At 34.6% G+C, this 19619-nt stretch overlaps 1 protein-coding gene across 1 annotated transcript in view; it reads left to right on the forward strand.

The window, feature by feature from the left end:
* Positions 1 to 19619, forward strand: part of SUCLG2 (succinate-CoA ligase GDP-forming subunit beta) — a 318225-nt gene that overhangs the window by 292841 nt on the left and 5765 nt on the right. Inside the window, exon 11 of the mRNA XM_049777671.1 lies at positions 6950 to 7070. Within this exon, the coding sequence (XP_049633628.1) occupies positions 6950 to 7070 (121 nt within the window). The remainder of the gene's footprint in view (positions 1 to 6949; positions 7071 to 19619) is intronic.

The raw sequence follows: 19619 nt of genomic DNA on the forward strand, positions 1-19619 counted from the left end.
CCAATTGAACGGACCTGTCAGCTTATTTGTAAAATTACAACAAAGCCCAAGATTGAATTCCTCACCTGAATCACTTCCTTATTGACTGAATCCATTTAGACTCCCCTCTAATTTAGCAGAGTATTTTTATTAAAGCCAGGCATACAAACATCAATTATCCAAGCTGCATCTAATTTCCTCCACCATTTATTTTCCTTTGTTGGCTGCCAATGGATTAGAAGACATGATTAGAATTCAGCAGGAAAATAAAAACAACAACAACAAAAAGAGGAAAATACAATTCCACAAATCAAATGCTTAAACAAGAGCAACAATGTGGAGAATTAAAATAACTGGTAATTAAGAAAAAGTCTTTATCTTGCTTAATATAAACATGCTCGCTTGATTTTTATCAGCACTACCCACTGTAATGGGGCTAAATTTGCATGCTGAATTGAAATAAGCAGAGGCAAAGCCCAATAGTTGTACTTACTATGTTTAGTATATATTCTACACTATGTTTAAAACAGTACAGCACTTATCTGTTTGCAGAAACTGTTGTAAAATGGCTGACTTATTACTGAAGCCTTTGTATTTCTGTGCTTTCAGCCTCTATCAGGGTGAGAAAGAGTATGTAATAAAGGCATTTCAGTCATTTTTATGAACTTATTAAAGGCACAGGCTTTGTTTCAAAGGAGTTGAAACATTTATTTAGCCTCCTCTTCAAGCCTGGGAACATAATTGGTGGTAATGGCATGTAAAGTAGCAACAAAAGAAGAAAGGTTAAATTTGAAAAGTGCTATCAAAATTCCAAATGACACAGAGGAAGAATAGGGATTCTGGTGAATTTGAAGGTAAATATAAACTAAGTCATGTCTGGTATTGGCAAACACTTTCCTTGGAATGCAAGACCCACTTCTTCATGTGTGTGTTGTCTATTTTTTATAGTCAGAGTCGAGTAGTTGGAACAGAAACCGACCAACTACTAGTTTATGTTTGTGGCGTGCCCAGCTGACTTAGATGATACGAGGTATAGTGAGACAGAGCATCATCATTGTTCTGATTTAATATCTATAAAACCCTAAACTTTAAGCCACAGTATATTTGTAAAATATGATCATAAAGTCTGACTAACACGCATGCAAACATACACTTACGCTTTTTGTACCACATCCAAAAGTACTCAGGCATTACTCTTGGTTCTGCAATGGGAATTACTCCTGGCATTACTCAGGGGATAAAACACATGTTGGCTGCATGCAAGGCAGGTACTTTATCTACTGCTCCAACCACATAAATACATTTTTTATACTGGATAAGTGACGGTTCTCTTCTATTCTTTCTGAAGTTTGAATAAGTTTCCTGAAATCAAAGACTTCTCCAACTCTTTCTTCTGACATTCACTCCATAAGACTGTGACTTGGTCCCCTATTTGGTCTAGTCAGTTTCTCAAATATAATTTTTCTCTTTTTTTTGGTGGGGGGTCCACACCTGGCAATGCTCAGGGGTTATCCTGGCTCTGTGTACAGAAATCGCTCCTGGCAGGCTTGGGGGACCAGATGGGATGCTTGAATTCGAACCACCATCCTTCTGAATGCAAGGCAAAAGCTCTACATCCATACAATCTCTTCGGCCCCACAAATGTACTTTTCTATCCATTGACCTTTGATTTGGGGACTCTGGCTTTATCATTTTTATGCATTGCTTTCTTAATGCACCCAGATTCTTGGCGTTCCTCCATATACATCACTGCTGCCATGTTACCAGAGTCTACCAAAAGCTATAACTTCGCTTGCTTTGAAGTTTATTCTTTACTTTTAATTGTGATCAAAAATTTGCAGCCAGAACATAGTTTACAAAGCCAAACACAAAGAGACCTTTGAAAAATCAGCATTTTATTGTTGGGCCACCTGTACTTTCACCAGCAGCTAGCTCTGACTTGGCATTGGGGTAACTGACTGGAGTCTGGAGATCTGACCACTCTCTCTGGCACCTTCACTGCTCATTCAATGATCTTTACTTTTGTGAATAGTGAATGGCAACCCTTGTAGTTCTCACCCAAGAGTTTAGAAAAGACTCTATTCCTAAAGCACTTAGGGACTTCATACTTACCCAGGCGGGGCACTGACTATCTCTTTTCCAGGGGAAATACACACATACAAACACAAAGGCTATTAAAATTTTATATGGGTATTGTCATAAATAGCAATTAGTGCTTGTAATAATAAATGAACACATGATGCATGCACTGAAAACATGACATACTTTATATGTGCTAAATAATAATAATGATGTCACTAGGCTTTCATTTTCATAACTGTCTTAATTTTACTCTCAGTTTGATATTGCAGATTATAGTAGTTAATTATAGAAAGTGTTCCAGAGTGAAACTTTAAATCATATTTCCATTAAAGTGCATGACTGCAGCAAATTATTTTATAGTGGGAGAGAACAGTGCTGTCTGGTGCTCTGCTGGAGTGGATCTTGCCATCTCCCCCGATGGCAGTTATCCTTTCAGAGTCTGTAATAACATCCTGTGTGTCCTAAACAGTCTTGCTTCTCTAAACTAAGCAGTCTATGTACTTCTATGTCTTGCTTCTCTCCTTGGGAGAAATTTACTACTTACATGAGAGAGAAAGAGAGAACATAGGGGTTACGGTATGTGCCTGACGTGTACTAACCCCCAGTTCAATTCCCCGCAATGGAAACATCAAAGGATACAGGCCCCCTGGAGGCTCCTGAGTACTTCTGGGATGAACCAGGTAACCCCTGACATCTACAGCCTGAACTATGTGCAAATTGAACCTCAGGCCATTTGGCTGAGAATAGCAAAGAATTCCCAGGACACCTGAGTACCACTTGGATTATAAGCCTCTCAAAATTTTTGTTGTTGTTGTTTTGTTAGTATTTGGTTCTTATTTAATTCTCTTTCTTTTTCATTCGCTTGTGTTATTTCTCTCTATTTCCATCTTTCACTATTCTTTCCGTCCTATCCTCCTGGCTCTACTCACTGCTGATCTGGAATAAACCAAGTTGGTAAGAGCTCTATCTTTTGTTAAAATTTTTCATTGAAACCAACGTGAATGACAAGTATTCCTCAGTTGTACTTCAAGTACATAGTGACAGTGACTGAGCATCCCCATCACCAGTGTTGATCTCCCTCCATCATAGTTTCCAGCAAGCATTCCATACCTCCACCCTTAGTTCCCTGGTCTGATAGTATAATGGATCCATTTTGTGTTTAGTTTGTTATAGTTTGGGTCCCTTCATTTTATTGTTGTTGACTTTGGTTTATGTATTTAGTTTTGACCACTTTTTATTTCTACTCTATGCTCCAGAAACCGCTTGGCCCCTGGGTCCCATCCACTAATTTTTTTTCAATTTGTATGAGGACATACAAGATGATTCTATGGTTCTGTAAAAAAAAGTGGGATCCCCCATCTAGAAGCTATAAATAAAATTGAAAACAGAAAAAAAAGAGAAAAAGGAGGGCAAATTTGCCTTTGTTTGTTTGGTTGGTTTGTTTAATACTGTGTTACCTTCAACCTAAATTCCTGTTCTGTCTTTCCTTTGTCTGCTGGAACACAACCCCACCAAAACTAGTCTACATCATTGGCCCTGGATTGAATTTTTGAGAACGGCGATATGTATCTCCATATTCCAGGCACTTAATTCTTTGTCTGGCGTAAGGAAGTTAATTTTTAAGTCACTATTTTATGCTTTTACTTTGACTCTTTTTACAATATTATAGAACTTCAGAGATGTACCTCACACCTTAATATATGTCACTTTTTTATGCCTCCCAAGTTCCAATGCTGAAATGGTCCCTCTGTTCATTCTTTCCATTCACTCTCCATTCTATTTGGTAATCACTCTAATTTTCAGAGAGAGTAGGAATTAGTTTTGTTTTTTCTTAAGGACATAATGTATGAAATGATTGCATTACATCATGGTTTTTACAACCTGCTGTGGATAAAGCTCTTTCTTCTGTTGTATAATAAACAGACTAAAGGAGGCTACAGCTTATAGTACGTGATGTAGATTGAATAAATCAGCTACATTGAAAAATTAATAGTCATTATTCATAAAACTAATATAGACATATTTATTTCACTTTTGGAAAAGAGAACTTTCACTGTGCTTATCCCTAATTAAAATGATTGATTTTATTGGCATATGTGTAATTTATTGGCATTTATATGTACTCAGTCCATACCATATCCACAGTTCATATTTGGCATCTACCACAAAGAAACACTGAGCAAAAATGAGGACTATCTTCTCTCCTGCAGACACTCTCACTTCTGCCATTATAGCGAATTCACCTCTATTTGTTGGTGTGATGTAACAACTCTTAAAATGAACTATTATTGCAGGTGGATTGAATCAGTGATTTACTCTACTTGATGAGAATGGAAAGCTTTAATAATGTTAGTTGTTCAGATAAGAATCTGACGTCATTCCTTTTCTTTGCATTTTACTTAAACATCATGATTACAAAGCTGTTCACTATTGAGTTCCAGACTTACAGTGTACTCCACCCTTCACCCGTGAACTTTTCCCACCACCAATGTTTCTGATTTCCCTCCTACCCTTTCCCCTGCTGCATCTGGCAGTCATTTAACTTTTCTTTCTCTCCTTTCTCGCTCTCTCTCTCTCTCGTTTCAATTTTTTTGACATTGTGGTTTGAACTATTATTAGCGAAGAGGTACCATCCATATCATGTTGTCTCCATCCAGCACCCACTTATTGTTGAGAATGATAAGTTCCAATTATCGTTGTCATTTGACTCCCCTCTTAAAAGAATGTGTAGAATGAAAGAAACCAAAGGTAACTGTGGGTACTTAACTAGGCAGCCTGCTTCTGACACACAAAACTGAGTGAACCTTGGCATTTCTTGAGTTTCTCTCTTGGATCCTATGGAGTCATTATTGCTCATGCGTGATTTTCCCCCATTATTCTGGCAAGTGATCCTCATCCCACAGCTTTTTGGAAACCGCTGCCATACAAAGTTTCAATGTTAACAATATTTAATAGCTATCATTAGAATGTAAGCTTCTGTTTACCAGTTGGCCTGCTGGGCTGATAATGGGGGATATCTTTATTGTGTGTAGCTACAATCTAATTGGTTTGAAAAATACTGCTCGTGTAAGTTTTATGGAACATAAATTTGTGTTCCTTTCATATTTGATTGAAATAGCTACAGGCGATTGAAGGTGCTTTTCGTTTTACTTGCTTTATAAATAACCAGCCCATTTTCATCTTTGCTTGCTGAAATAAATGTATTTAAATATCCATTAGATATATTTATATATAAATATCCCACTTATATATAAATATCAAGTACTTTTGCTAATCTTTCCATGCATTTAATATGTATTCTCTGAGATAACCCTTCAATAATCTTATTAGTAATGTACTGTTCTCATTTTATAGATGAGGAATTTATGTTCAAGAAAGAATGGGTTGCCCAGGATCTAACTCATTTGACCTCACCATTGTACTATATTAACTCTGTAATCAGGGACACATCATTGAATTCTCGGAAAGGTTTTGTCAGCCACAGAGGACTAACCCATACTGTACTTATTCATTATGTTTCTGTGGATAATCAAAACTAATAAATATTAAGGTTCAGGTAGCACTTTATTAAAAGTTGCATGCTGTACAAATATAACATTATTTTATTTATATGAGCTAATTTTCTGTATTAAATAATGGGACTTAAAATGGCATGAAGAACACACATATGTTCTGAAATTAATATAATTTAATTGCGACTTTATTGTTGGAATTTTGATGCCATCAGCTTGATGAATAGCCATTTTCTGTGGGTGTTATCAATTAATCTAGGTAATGAATTCTCTTCATTATCTCATTCTTCATGTTAATTATACAGGATTTTCTTATACCTATTTATCAAGTCAAGACAACTACTTTTTTTTTTTGGCCTGCAGCTTTTGAATGTAGAATATATTTAAACAAACAAATAAGCATGGTGTGTTTAAATTTACAGTTCTGAAGTATTATACTGACTTTTCTTTTTTGTTTTTGAGCCACACCCAGCAGCAATGCTCAGGTATTACTCCTGACTCTGTGCTCTGGAGGCATTCCTGGTGATATTCAGGAGACCATATGTGATGCCAGGGGATTGAATACCGGGTATGCCTCATGCAAGGCAAAATCCCTACCAGCTGTTCTATCATCCCGGCCCCTGTTTGACTTTTCTTATGTTTTTATATTTATTTATGTCTTTATTTCTTATGTTTTATGAACTAGTATCTATTTCTTTTGAGGGATTTTTTAATCAAAATTTTCCTTATGTAAAATAAATATGCAGATTTAAGGAATATAACTCCAGCTTGTTAACGAGACAGTCATGCAAAAGTTTGAATTTTTGCCTCTTCATACAACAAATAATTAACAAGTTTCTAATTTTGAAATAGTCTGTGAGGCACCATGACCAATAGAAAGTTCAATATGAGCCCTGGGGAAAAATAACATAATTTGTGAAATTTTAAAGGACCCTACTCATTAAAGGACAATTCCATAAAACAGTATTAGAAAATACAGAAAATACATTAAAAAATGAGTTGTCACTAAATTAATTTTGAGTTCAAAGAAATGATTCTGAGATTAATACACATAATTTTTGTGGTTTTTATTTACTGAATCAGTATTAAATTTTAATTTTCTTAACAGTTCATTTAATATTTTATAATCTGTTATATTTTAATTTAATTATATTATTTTATAACCAATTAAAAGGCATAAAAAATTATGCCTTTTAATTGCCAATTAATTTAGTTATATTTTAATTTAATTATATTATTTTATAACCAATTAAAAGGCATAAAAAATTATGCCTTTTAATTGCCAATTAATTTAGTTGTCAATTAATTTAGCAAGTTATTTTTAAGAACTTTGACTATCAACATTTTGATAGGCACCCTGCCTTTTTCGATTTCAGGTTGAAGCTATCCTTGTCAATATTTTTGGTGGAATCGTCAACTGTGCCATCATTGCCAATGGGATTACTAAAGCGTGCCGGGAGCTGGAACTCAAAGTGCCCTTGGTAGTCAGACTAGAAGGTGAGTTATGGCAGTTGTTGTGTTCCCATACTTCTTAACTTCTCTGACGGTAGGTAACCAATGTGTTCTATATTCATATACATCCTAAGGCAATATAAGAACATACTGGACTACATCAATGAAACAAATGGAGCATTACTGTACTGCTCACAGCCTCTAACACTCTATTATGGATTGTAGCTTTCCAAGAGTTGCTTATGTTATGATTTTCCAGAATTACCAAATCTATTCTAAACCAGAACTCCTTCATTATTAATTGGTTCATAAGATTAGTGTTGTGGGATAAGCACTGTAAGAAATGCTTCTCCACAAAGTATTCATCATGGGAAAGCAGTTATACTTGAAGTTTTTTGGTCTCAAGACTCTTTTACTTGTTAAAATTGATAACCCCAAAGAGTACCAATTTATTTGGGGTTACATCTGTTGAATTCCATTAATTCAAATTTAATGTGGTAAAAAGGAATCACAGCTTAAATCTTCGAAAAATACTCAATAGCAAAATTTTAGTTTTTGTATTCAACATCTAGTATTTAAATATGAACCATATACATTGTGAAAAAATGACCTTTTGAAAATTTCCATAAGAATAGCTATTATTGTTGTACAGCTATCTGGTAAATTTCTTTAGTATATATTTTTAAATTTCCTTTTATATTATTTCTGGTATATGAAGAAAACCTAGCCTCATAGGCCTTTATATTTGTAAAGAGAAGAAAAAAATTTGAAATGTATCATATAGTCTGGAGTGATAGTACAATGTGTAGGGACTCTACCTTGCACGATCTACCCAGGCTTGATCCCCAACATTTCATATGGTTCGCTGAACCTTCCAGGAGTAATTCCTATGGACAGAGCCAAGAGTAACCCCTGAGCACAACCAGTGTAGCTAAAAACAAACAAAAATAAAGTATCATATAATTGGTATGTGTTTCCTTGGTAGTGCAGTGTAGTCCAAATAATATTACTAAAATAATAATAAAAATAATAATAGTTTTCTTTTAAAGGTTAATTATGTAAGTTCTATAACTATTTCAATGAACATTTTATACTACTATATTATGTCACTGTCTTGATATTAAAATGATTGTGTACATGTATGATCTGCATCAACACTCATTTTATAGAAATGTAGAGCTGTATATATGTATTTCAATATATATATATATATCTACATTTCTTAATATGACACTATTCTCATAGAAATGCTCTTAGTATGGAGAGGATATCAAGATAACAGATCTAGTTTTCTATGAAGTGACAGCATCATTTTATTCATTTTTAAGAAATTATCTTCCATAAAATGAAGTCTGGAGAGCTACAATGTATTTGCTATTCTCCACCTATCCCCCTCAAAAAATAAAAGTAATCTAAGAAATAGTGGTCAGTCAACTTGTATCTGAAATGAAAACAATTGCACGGCTTTCCTCAGAATAACCATAATTCAGTATGCAGCAAAAATGATTTCTCTATATTTCCCAGTTAGCCTTAGAGAGTATTAAATAGGAGAGGCACTCAAGGGTTGAGATTTTATAAAAATAATTTTTCACTGTTCATTGAAGACTTTAAACATTTTTCCTTATTCTGAATATGATATTTGAAGATACTGAATCAATTCTGTGGTAAAATACCAGCATAATAACTGCTATTTCTTTTATTTTGCCAGTGTGAATACTAATAAGATCTTATAACTGATTATATTATTAATGTAAAGAGACACTTTAAACCGGGGATTGCCATAGCTCCAGAATTCCATGAACTAGCACTATTAAAAAAAAAAAAAACAGTATTAAAACAAAAGCAACACTTAATGTGCCACTGTGCAAAAGTCCTGACCACATTATGACCCAACTCAGATTACAATGACCTAGCAGCTCCTTGGATAAATTTTAGTGTTCTCATTCATGAAACAACTCCTTATCATTTCATTGAGATTTTCTTCTTCAAATTAAAGCCCAATATTTTGACCCATCTTTGAAATTGAAACTCCAGGACAACTGCAACTTTCTTTTTTGTTTGCTTCTTACTTTATGTCTTTCTTTTCTCATTCTCTGATACTTGCCTCACTCTTTCCATGAGATTTTCTGCCTCACAAACATCAACTGCACCATATGGACTTGATACAAATAATGATCATAAAATTAAAATGAAAAGAGCAGAAGCTCCAGTTGGCAAAGTTTAATATGAACATTAAAAACATCTTCATGAATTAAATCTTCAAAATGTAAATGCAATCTAGTTGGTCTCAATAAAAATAATTTTAATAGAATGAAGATGATTGACAAAACTTCAATGTAAAGAAAATTGATCAATCAAGGAGCTAATGGGTTCTTCGTAGTATATAGAATTCTTATTAAAATGTTGTCAAGGACTGGAGATCTAGAATAGGGGTTAAAAAATTTGCCTTCACAAGGACAATTTGGATTCGATGCAGCATATGTTCTCTAAGAATTGTCAGGTCAGGAATCTCCTCAAAGAACAGAGCCAGAAATAAGCCATATGCACTGCTAGCCATGATCTCCAAACCAAAAAAATAATAATAAATAAAAACATAAAATGTGTTCGTGTCAGACTGTCCAAGATCAAAGGGATTAGTGCTGGTGACCTTCAAGCAGTTTTCTCTCTAGTCACTTTCATGAATAGCTTTCAGTGTTTTTTTGTTTTGCTTTGGAATCATAACCGGCAGCATTCAGGGTTTACTCCTGGCTCTGTGCTCAGAAATCGAGCCTGGCAGGCTCAGGGGGCCATATGGGATGATAGGGATAGAACCTGGGTCTATCCTGGGTCAGCTGCATGCAAGGCAAATACCTTATCATTGTACTATTACTCTGGCCCCAGCTCTCAGTTTCTATAAGCCATTATTACTCAGGTGTAATAAGTTGAAATGAATTCAAAAAGAGAACATACAATATTGGATTCATTCACTTAGCAATTCTTCATATATGTGCCAGCAGAGATTTATAATTATTAGTTATTATATTCCTAAAAGGGAATATAATATCATTTTTCATATTTCCAGAATATTAAAGAGAACATCCCTAATATCCACACTATGCTTAATATTTCAGAAGTATACAAGTTCCCTGCCATATACTGTATGTTTGTTATGTGTATTGGAATAACATGGGTACTGAAATATGCAGAATACCATATTCAGGACTTTTTGGTTTGATTATCTCTGCTGCCTGTATTATAAGGCTATTGGTTTAGCTGAGTCACTAAGAAGATCCTTTATCATTTTGAAGTTCACTAGATAGTCAGATTTTCATCATGTGAGCTAATGCATTTTCCAAGATGTAAGCTTTTATTTGTTTTTACTTCAAATATAGTTCATTGAAATAATAAATTCTGTGTGCAGGTTGTTGAGTTTTAGACTTTAAAGAGGACAGTAGAAATATAAATGATCTATTACCAGAAAACTGAAAATATAAGGGCAAAGAGGAAAGATAGCAATGCATGATAAAACATTTAAGTAGACAGTATTGTGGTCTGTGATAGTGTTTGCACCAATGGTGGAGTAAGCATCAAGAGTTTCCCATAAGCCACATAAGCCCATAATACTTGTTATATCATTGGAAATAATTGATACCACACAATAACCACAAAACATTGGGGAACTAAATATGATGGCTGAGGCTAAGCTCAGATAGGAAGTTGTCTTCCAAATTTATGTAGGTTAAAAATATCTATTGTGACCTTCTTGTCTCTACCATGAAAGGACAGTCTCCTTTTATCCTGATAGTCCCTAACTTTTAAATAGCACCTAGAACATTTATTGAGAGAAAGATAGTAGAATGTCCTCTACAATACACAGAAGAAAGAGAAAGAATTCAATTCTAAATTTATTCTCAGCACTAATCTTAAATTATAAGATAGAAGTAAGTTTTGAAGCCATGTATAACTCCTTTTAAAGAGACCTAAACACAAACTAAACTAGTGAGGGTTTTTTGTTCGGTTGTTGTTGGTTTGTTCGTTCATTTTCTGGTTTGGGGTTTTCATATTTTTTTTCTCTGACTAGGGGAAAGTAAGTGTCCTGAGGTGAAATCCTGTAATAAGATAGCCTCAGTTTATTAGCATATTCTCTTTTTAAACTTACTCAATATTGTCTACTGTTGTTATAATGCACTTAAAATATGTTAGAACAGAACTATTGTAAAAATAATTCCCAAGTTGAGAATTTAATTACTATTTAAGTATTTGAAAAGGAACGAGGAGGGAATTTAATAGAGAACTAGAAAAAAATCCTTTGAAATTTGAGAAACTGGTCTTGGCTTTCTAACAGTAGAAGAAATTGAGACTCAGGACCTGGGAATATCTGAAAGCTGTTGTGGGGAGATTAATACCTTTTAAACAACAGTTTATAGCTACAAAAATGAGTGGGATGGGGCCAGAGCAGTGCAGTGATAGGGCATTTCCTTTGCATACAGCTGACCCAGGATGGTCCGAAGTTCAATTCCCCGTGTCTCCAATGGTCCCCCAACCCAGGAGCGATTTCTGAGCACAGAACCAGGAGTAACTCCTGAGTGTCACCAAGTGTGGCCCAAAACCAAAACAAAAAAAAATAAGTGGGAAAATTAATATTTTAAGGCAGATTCAATATTAGTAGATAAAAAACTTAAATCTAGTCAGAACTAGCAGAGGTAAGAACAAGGGCAACAAAAACGACAGAAAAGGAGATAAAAAGCATGGGTGGACATATGACATAACTTTCATGACCAAGAATATAATGCCCATAGTTGATAGACTTAGAAAAGTCAGAATTAGGGTTGAGAGAAATTACGAGAGAATTATACTATGGTTTAGCTATTCTTAATTCTTAGTGAAAATGAGAAAAAAGAGGTAGGTATTCAGGTTTTAATCTTATGAAGTAGTAGAAAAATGGATAATACACTCCATTTTTTTTATGCCAGTGAATAACAGTCAAAACTTACCACATCAGAAATGTTTTTCTTTGTAATATAGCTAAGCTCAAAAGAGAAACCACCCTAAATCAAAATTGTGTTTCTCAGTGTTTGCACTAGAGAGATGATTGTTAACACAGGAACCTTTGAAAATATTTTACATAGAATCAAGACTTTTTATTTACATTCCTTTTGCTTGGAACATAAATTCTTTTCCTCACACAAATATACCTGTATTTAAGTGTATTGTACCAAAATTTAGAGTTTGAATTTGTTTACTTTAACAATAGTTAGTTATCATTAACAATGGTGATGACAGAGACAGACAGTTGTACAAAGAGGCCAGAATATTTTGTGCATTTACAGTGGTAAGTTTTCGTTTTATTTAACTTAAACATACCACTCTCTATTTCAGCTTATGAATTTATCTTTATTCATTTATATTCATTCATTTTAATATTTTTATATTCCAAGAATACCCACAACGTTGCATATATACTAAAGTGAGGGCTTCTTATCCTAGCATCTATAATAAAGCATGGAAACACATATAAATCAATTACAGTAAAGTAAAAATAATTTAAAAAGTATCATTATTAGTAATATTTATTAAGGTTTGAGATTCAAAGACACAGACACATGAGTGTATAATCAGAACAAATGTGAATTTTCTAATGACTATGCCATTTCAAAGTCTGACAATTATCTTATTAGCAAAAAAATATGGCCTCTTTTGATGGTTAGAAGGCCAATTGAAAAACTGAATATTCTTACCATTAGTCTCAGCAATTTGCAAACCATATTTTAAAGACTGTTGCCAAACACAGTGTATTAGCGTTGTCCTGATAAGGATAGTTTTAATCAATCAAACGAGGCTTGATTTAATAGGATTTTGTGGACAAATCTTTGTTCTCAGCTGTATAATAATTACAAGCTGTTTTACCAGTGGATAAGGAAAGGATTACTCTCCTCTTTGAAAATGGAAACTTTATAATTACATGTATTTACTTGCCTTATCAGAATAGAACTCACCAGCTGAGACACAGGATTATTTTTATTTAAAAGGTTCCTGGGTAAATTGAATAACCACATTTAGGGAAGTTTAGCTTTTTTGAAAAGACATTTTTTTCTGAAATGTGTAAGGAAAATATATATAGGAAATTTTGACTTTTTTAATATTTTGAAATGTGTGCATAGCAGAAACATTACCTAGATGTTTAATTTAGTTCAGACTATAAAACTTTTGAACCTATATAAAGCTAATGACACCGTTGTGTATTTATTTGATGTGCAATTGTGTTTTGGCCAAAGCTTTACATTTTATATGGGTGGCTTTGCATTTCTGCTTTAAAATATGCAAAGATAATCAGATTTTTTTTTCATTTTAGTATTCATTTTTTTTTATTCTTTATCTCACATGAAACCACAGTAAACTCCTATGTTGCAAATATACCCAAAGAGAAACTTACTTTTCTCTGAGGTACTCATCAGGATTCCAAAAAAGACTTTATAAGAAGCTACTGTGAATATAATAATACTATTTTGTACAGTGATTTCTGTTTCTTTTAGTCATATCATCCCAATTTAATATGTACTCCCTGTATCTGAAAGTTAACTTTAGCAGCATGGACATTTTGCTTCTCACTTGTCAGATCTTTTTAGAGATGAAACTCCCCACAGGTTGCCTCCTTACTACCAATCTCTCTAATGATCCTTAAGCTTTCTCTAAAGTTATTGATAATGCCTCTCTACATAGAAATCTGCATTTCATGTCTTTAGTGGGCCAGTGAACCAGTACCTTTTTCCATGAACACATAGTTATGACTGCTCTATGTAATCCTGACAGATTGGAAACACAACCAGAGAAGTTCAAATCAGATGCCCTTACTAGCCCTGATAGCGTAAAACTGCTCTGTGATACATTGATCTACAAGAATTAAAAAAAATAAAACCTGATATAAAGCAGTCAGAAACAGCTGCAGAGCTTTCAACTGTATACATACACTTGGCAGCTATCCATTCGGCAAGTCTTCAATTACACTAAAGTATGAGATCAAGTAAAAGGGGTAATTATTCCTTCAACCCCCATTTAAAACAGGTGAACTGACAAATTTAAAAAAGTTCTCTTTCAGAATGTTTGAACCATAGGTTTGCTATGATCAATAGAAAGTAAGGCACTTTCATAGGGCCGGAGAGATAGCATGAAGGTAAGGCGTTTGCCTGTCATGCAGAAGGACAGTGGTTAGAATACCAGCATCTCATATGGTCCCCTGTGCCTGCCAGGGGCAATTTCTGAGCCTAGAGCTAGGAGCAACCCCTGAGCACTGCCAGGTGTGACCCAAAAATAAAAAAATAAAATAAAATAAAATAAAAAAAGAAAGAAAGGAAGAAAAAAAAAAGGAAAGGAAAGTAAGGCACTTTCTTGTTAGTGTGGCATTGTCTGGGGCAACATGAATTTAGGTGTTCCTCGGGGCCAGTGGTCTAGCTCATTGTCTGATAATCTCATAATATCCTCTTTGCACATTTCCCAGTTTGTGCTCTGTTCCAGCTTTTCATCTTCCTTTCTCTATCCCAGCCCTCCATTCTCTGTACTAACCTTACTGAGCTCTTCTACTCAGTCTCGCCAATTTAAGGTGGAGCTGTTATCAACTGTTGTTCCAGAAGAAAGGTTTGTATGGTATGTCTCTTTAGGGCCTGTTTTTCTTTTTTCCTCTTTATTTTTGGTTCTTGTTCTTTAAATTCGGATTCTCCAGGTGCCCATTTTCTGCTCAGGCCATTCAATCCGTGTCTGGTTCTCTGTCTCTTCCATGCCCTCTCAACTCTCTTCCTCTGCTCCCTTCTTCATTGCACTCTGACTGGGCAATTTCCTGCATGTTGATAACTATTGTCTTCCCTTCATTTCCTTCCTAATGTGTAATTCATCATCACCTGGTTAAACCAGATGAGACATAAGAGACAATCCTGTTCTGCCATCAAGCCTTCAATTGGCTTAGTGTCTAAACAGAAAAACAATGCTGAAACTTTGTCACACTTGAACATTAGACTAAGTCTCAGGGGACTTAATCTATTAAGATAGCTAAAGCTTTTTTAGACCTAACATTTAAGTTTACAAAAAGAAATCTATTGGTGGACACCTGGAGTTTTCATGTTGCTCTAAAACAGATCATGTGAGTAAAATAAATTTGTAGGAATGAGAACTACAAAAACCTAAGGTACCTTAGGTAAATAGTTCTTGATATTAAGGGGAGAGGGTCTTTTAAAGAAAATGAACCCTGTGTTATATACACCTTGTCTTTAGGATTGTTGTTTATTTTGTTTGTTTGTTAATTACATTGATACCTCCAGTCACTTTAATCAAAAGAAAATTCCCCATAGACTTCAATGTAATTGCCCCTGGAATACCCTACTGAGACTCTCTTACCCGATTGCTGCTTCTTTCTTTGAAGCCTGACTCTTTTCGATTGAAAATATAAACTTTGTCGTTAGTTCAAGGTGGAACAAAAAAGACAGAAAGCTGAATTTGGGCTGCAGAGTGTAATTGGCCAGCCCCAATTATCAACATCACACTACGAGTTAGAATTAGGCCTTTTGTGGTTGAATGATTGAACTGAACAAATAATTTGTCCTCTCTGGGCCTTCCTTAGGTTCTCTTAAAGATTCCCCAAGTTTCCTTTCTAGTACATTTAAACATGACTAAATTCCATCTAGCTATGCATTCAGAGGAAAAACTTGCATTGAGTGGTCATTTTATCTTCTATTTGCTGAGGGAAACTGGGCACCTTTCTAAGCCTTCTGTGCCTTTATAGTCTCTTCTATAAAATGGGTGTAAACATGATTCCAGTATCAGTGCAATATACTTATAGTCCCTCCCTGATAAATTGTGAATCCTTTAACTTGTATATGTATCATTTATTTTAGCATATATATTTTAAAAGTAAATTGTATATAAATGCACCTTATATATTATATGCAAAATATATGCTTAAGTATATGTTATATATAATTATTTATAATATATTATATTATTATATATAATATCTAATATATATTAAAATATTAGAAAATAATATTATAAAGCCTAATATAAATTCCACAATTCAATAAGTTCCTTTGAAAAGTAACACTGAGGACCAGAACAATAGTATATAGGGTAAGGCATTTGCCTTGCACTCTACCCACCAGGGTTCAATCCACAGCACTGTATAGATTCCCCCAGTAACACCAGAGGTCATTCCTCAGTATAGATCTTGGAGTAACTCCTGAGTATTATCAAATGTGGCCTAAAATCCTCTTCACCCCTCCCCCCCAAAAAAAGGACCATTGAATTCCTACTTAATCAATCATTTCTAAAAGACAGCTTTCTCTTAAGAGACTGGTATTCTTCATAGCACTACGTTAATGGGCCAATGTGTGTGCGGGGTGTTGATACTGGAATTGTCTCTTCTTTTTCTGCATCTTTTGAAGAATATGTAATTTGTGTTCATTAATTATCTTCTCTCACACCTAATAAAAACAAAAAGAAAGTTTTGATAAATTAACCTCACATGTCTGTTTACAGCTCTCTCACCCCACCCGGTGGTAAAATATGAAGAAGAGGTAGAATATGTTCTACGATTTTTCATAATTATTACAGATTTTATAAATCTTCTATAGGTGTAACAAGATTTCACTTTAAAATCACAATTAACATTGGTCACAATAAAATTATTTAAAAATAAAATAAACCATCTCTCTTTTATTGCATGTATGTAGTGGGTAGCTAATCAGTCTTAAATGGTAAACTATCATATGTTAAAATTTTTCAGTTTAGTTGAAGTCAGTTTGATATGGGCATCTGGCAGATTTAAAGGAACTAAAGATATGGACAAAATGAAAGACTTTTAGAAGCAAAAGGAGTAAAAATGAGTGGGAGATGATTGCAGTGCTATACTGTTTTCCTCTATGAATAACAAGGGTCTCATTACCGACTAGTAATCTATTAGTGGCCCTTCCTAATTAAATAGCTTAAAATATTTCTGGAAGAGTGGAAAATGTAATTAAGTTAAGTAACATTTCTGTGATTAAGGCTTTAGCATAGTGACTCCATTTAGGGTCTCTTGTCATGTTTGTCATACATTTAACTGAGTATCTTGCAACAAGCCCACATTAGGAAGTATCTGAGTTCAACCAACAGATATTAGGAAGTACTGTGAGTTGAACAGGTGGTTATTTGAGAGGCATGATTTGAATGAAAAAATGGGAGCTGGCAGATTTTCCTCTGCCTGAAAGCACCGCAACCCACAGCCCGTATGGCTTAGGCATACAACTGAACCTAATCAAACTGCCAAGCCACCATATCATTCAATATCTATGGGTCCCTGAGTGTATGGCTGTGACAAATCAAAGATTTTTAGTAGTGTAAGCCCAGTAGGATCAATCACAGAAAGTCTGATGGGAAAGTTACATAGAAGACCATACAGCTTAGTGAACCTAAATAGTAAGACAGACAGAAGGATCAACACCAACCACAGCCCAATAAATCCTTAGACAATAACTGTAGTAACACCCTTGAGAAATACAAAAATTATTATAAATTGATTCTTATTGATCAATATTTTGATAATTCCATTGCATTTGTCTTGTAACAAACAGTATCAAATATATTTGTGCCTGGAAAGGGGCAAACTGATGAAGTAGGTGGAAAACTGAATACATTGGTGAGGGAAGATTACACTGGTGGTAGGTTTGGTAGGACTGGTGTTGAAATATTAATACCTAAACAAGTTGTATTAAGAAAAACTTGGTAAATCACAGTATTACAGTAATTTTTAGTAATAGATGATTAATAATAGTGATTACAGAAACTATAAAGGTGGGCCAGAGAGATAGAACAGTGGGTATGACTTCCCATGACCACTTGGGTTCTCTGGAATTCTCTCTCCTACCAGGAGTGATCCCTGAGTGCAAAGCAAAGAGTAAACCCTGAGGACTGCCAGTTGTGCCCTCCCCAAAATAAAATAAAAGCAAAAAAAGCAGTTTGTCATTTAATAAACATCAAAACATGTCAACAACACTATTTAAATCTGGAGAAGAGATCAGTTTCCATAGCAATTGGTTTCACTAGCATAAACACTCATTTTGGAATTCTTTATTCCATAGTTGAGTTTAACGCAGCTATCAATTTTATATATATATAAAGGTAAAAGAGGAGTAAATGTTGGCCACTGATAAATAAGAAATCAATCTTTAATTCTCATTAATGCAAGAATCTACCAATTAGCAAATGTCCAAGCATTTCTCTTTTCCACTTTTCTTTTCCAATGACCTGATTTCTGAGCTGATCACTTTCTTCCTAATCTCTTCTTCCCATTTCCCCTTCCAGCTCCTCTTTCATCAGGACTCAGGAAGGAGGACAAAATTTTTGGTACAGGATTGCTTAACTACTTCTTTGTGGCCTATCCATAACTTTACAGTCCCAGAAGTAACCAGTCAGGTTTCTTATCTCCTCTCTCCCACTCTCTTTTTTCCCCTCTCCTCTTCCCTCTACTTCTCTTATTACTCTTCTCCCCTTTCCTTTTTTCTCTCTCACACCAATTCTCTATCCCTTCATCTTCTCTCTTTATTCTTTCCAGTTTCTTGTCTGCCTGAATTACTAATCTCTTTGCTGCCTTTGTTTCCTTTCTTTTTCCTCTCCCACTATTAATGTCTTTACTCTTTTTTTCTTTCCTGTGCTCCCACTTGTTCTGTTTTTCTCTGAATATGTGTCTGTCTCTCTTTGTTCCTTTGTTTCTTCTTCCCTCATTCCTGTTCCTGGCCTCATATTTCCTTCTCTAGGCATATGTCTGAGCTTAATAGTTTAACACGAAGTTTTATTTCTAGTCTGTTTGGTTCTGAGCATCTCAAATATATACTTAATAATTAAGGTTGTAATTAAATCGAAACTGCAAGTATAATTAAAATTCACTTTTGTGAATTCTGGTTCTAAATTGTGAAGTAATTAGGTTTTTTGATATGGCCCTGATGGAGCAGTTGGGAAATATTTCTGTAGAGTTGTTCCTCTCCTTTGTATTCTGATCTTTCCCACTAGTTAACCTTGAGCAAGCCCTACATGCAGGCACATAGAACAGACTGGGCTCTCAGGGATTTTCTGAAAAGACCTGTGCTGAAGCCCCGAGAATCCTCAAAATCTCAGGAACAGTTTCCCCTTATTTTTCTTCAAGCTCTTTGGAATTTCTATTTTAAGCCTATCAAAAAAATTACTTTTTTTTGAGACTATAGGGCTGAACCTCTCCTCAAGCACACTTTCTTTGTAAGAGTCCATGAACAGAAACATACTCTGACCAATACGGTGCTAATTTTGGAGCTATCCTGGTGAATAGGTATGATGAATGTCAGCCTTCATGAAGCTTATGTTGAATGGGGTCAAGAGAAGCGTCAGTAAATAATTCTAATAATGCTAGGACTTTGAAAGCCCAAGGTACATTCAAAGCCCATTTTTAAGTCCCCATTGACTTTTTGAGGTCAGGTTCTGATAAGAAGACATTTACCCAAAATGTCATTTAATGAACTTATGAATACACAGATATCTATTAAGCAGAGAGAGGGCAACTCCAAGTAGAAATCAGAGCACACCAAAAACTCAGTATGTCTGCATTTTTTTTTTAATTTCTTA

This window comes from Suncus etruscus, chromosome 7, assembly GCF_024139225.1.
Source record: "Suncus etruscus isolate mSunEtr1 chromosome 7, mSunEtr1.pri.cur, whole genome shotgun sequence".
NCBI lineage: Eukaryota > Metazoa > Chordata > Mammalia > Eulipotyphla > Soricidae > Suncus > Suncus etruscus.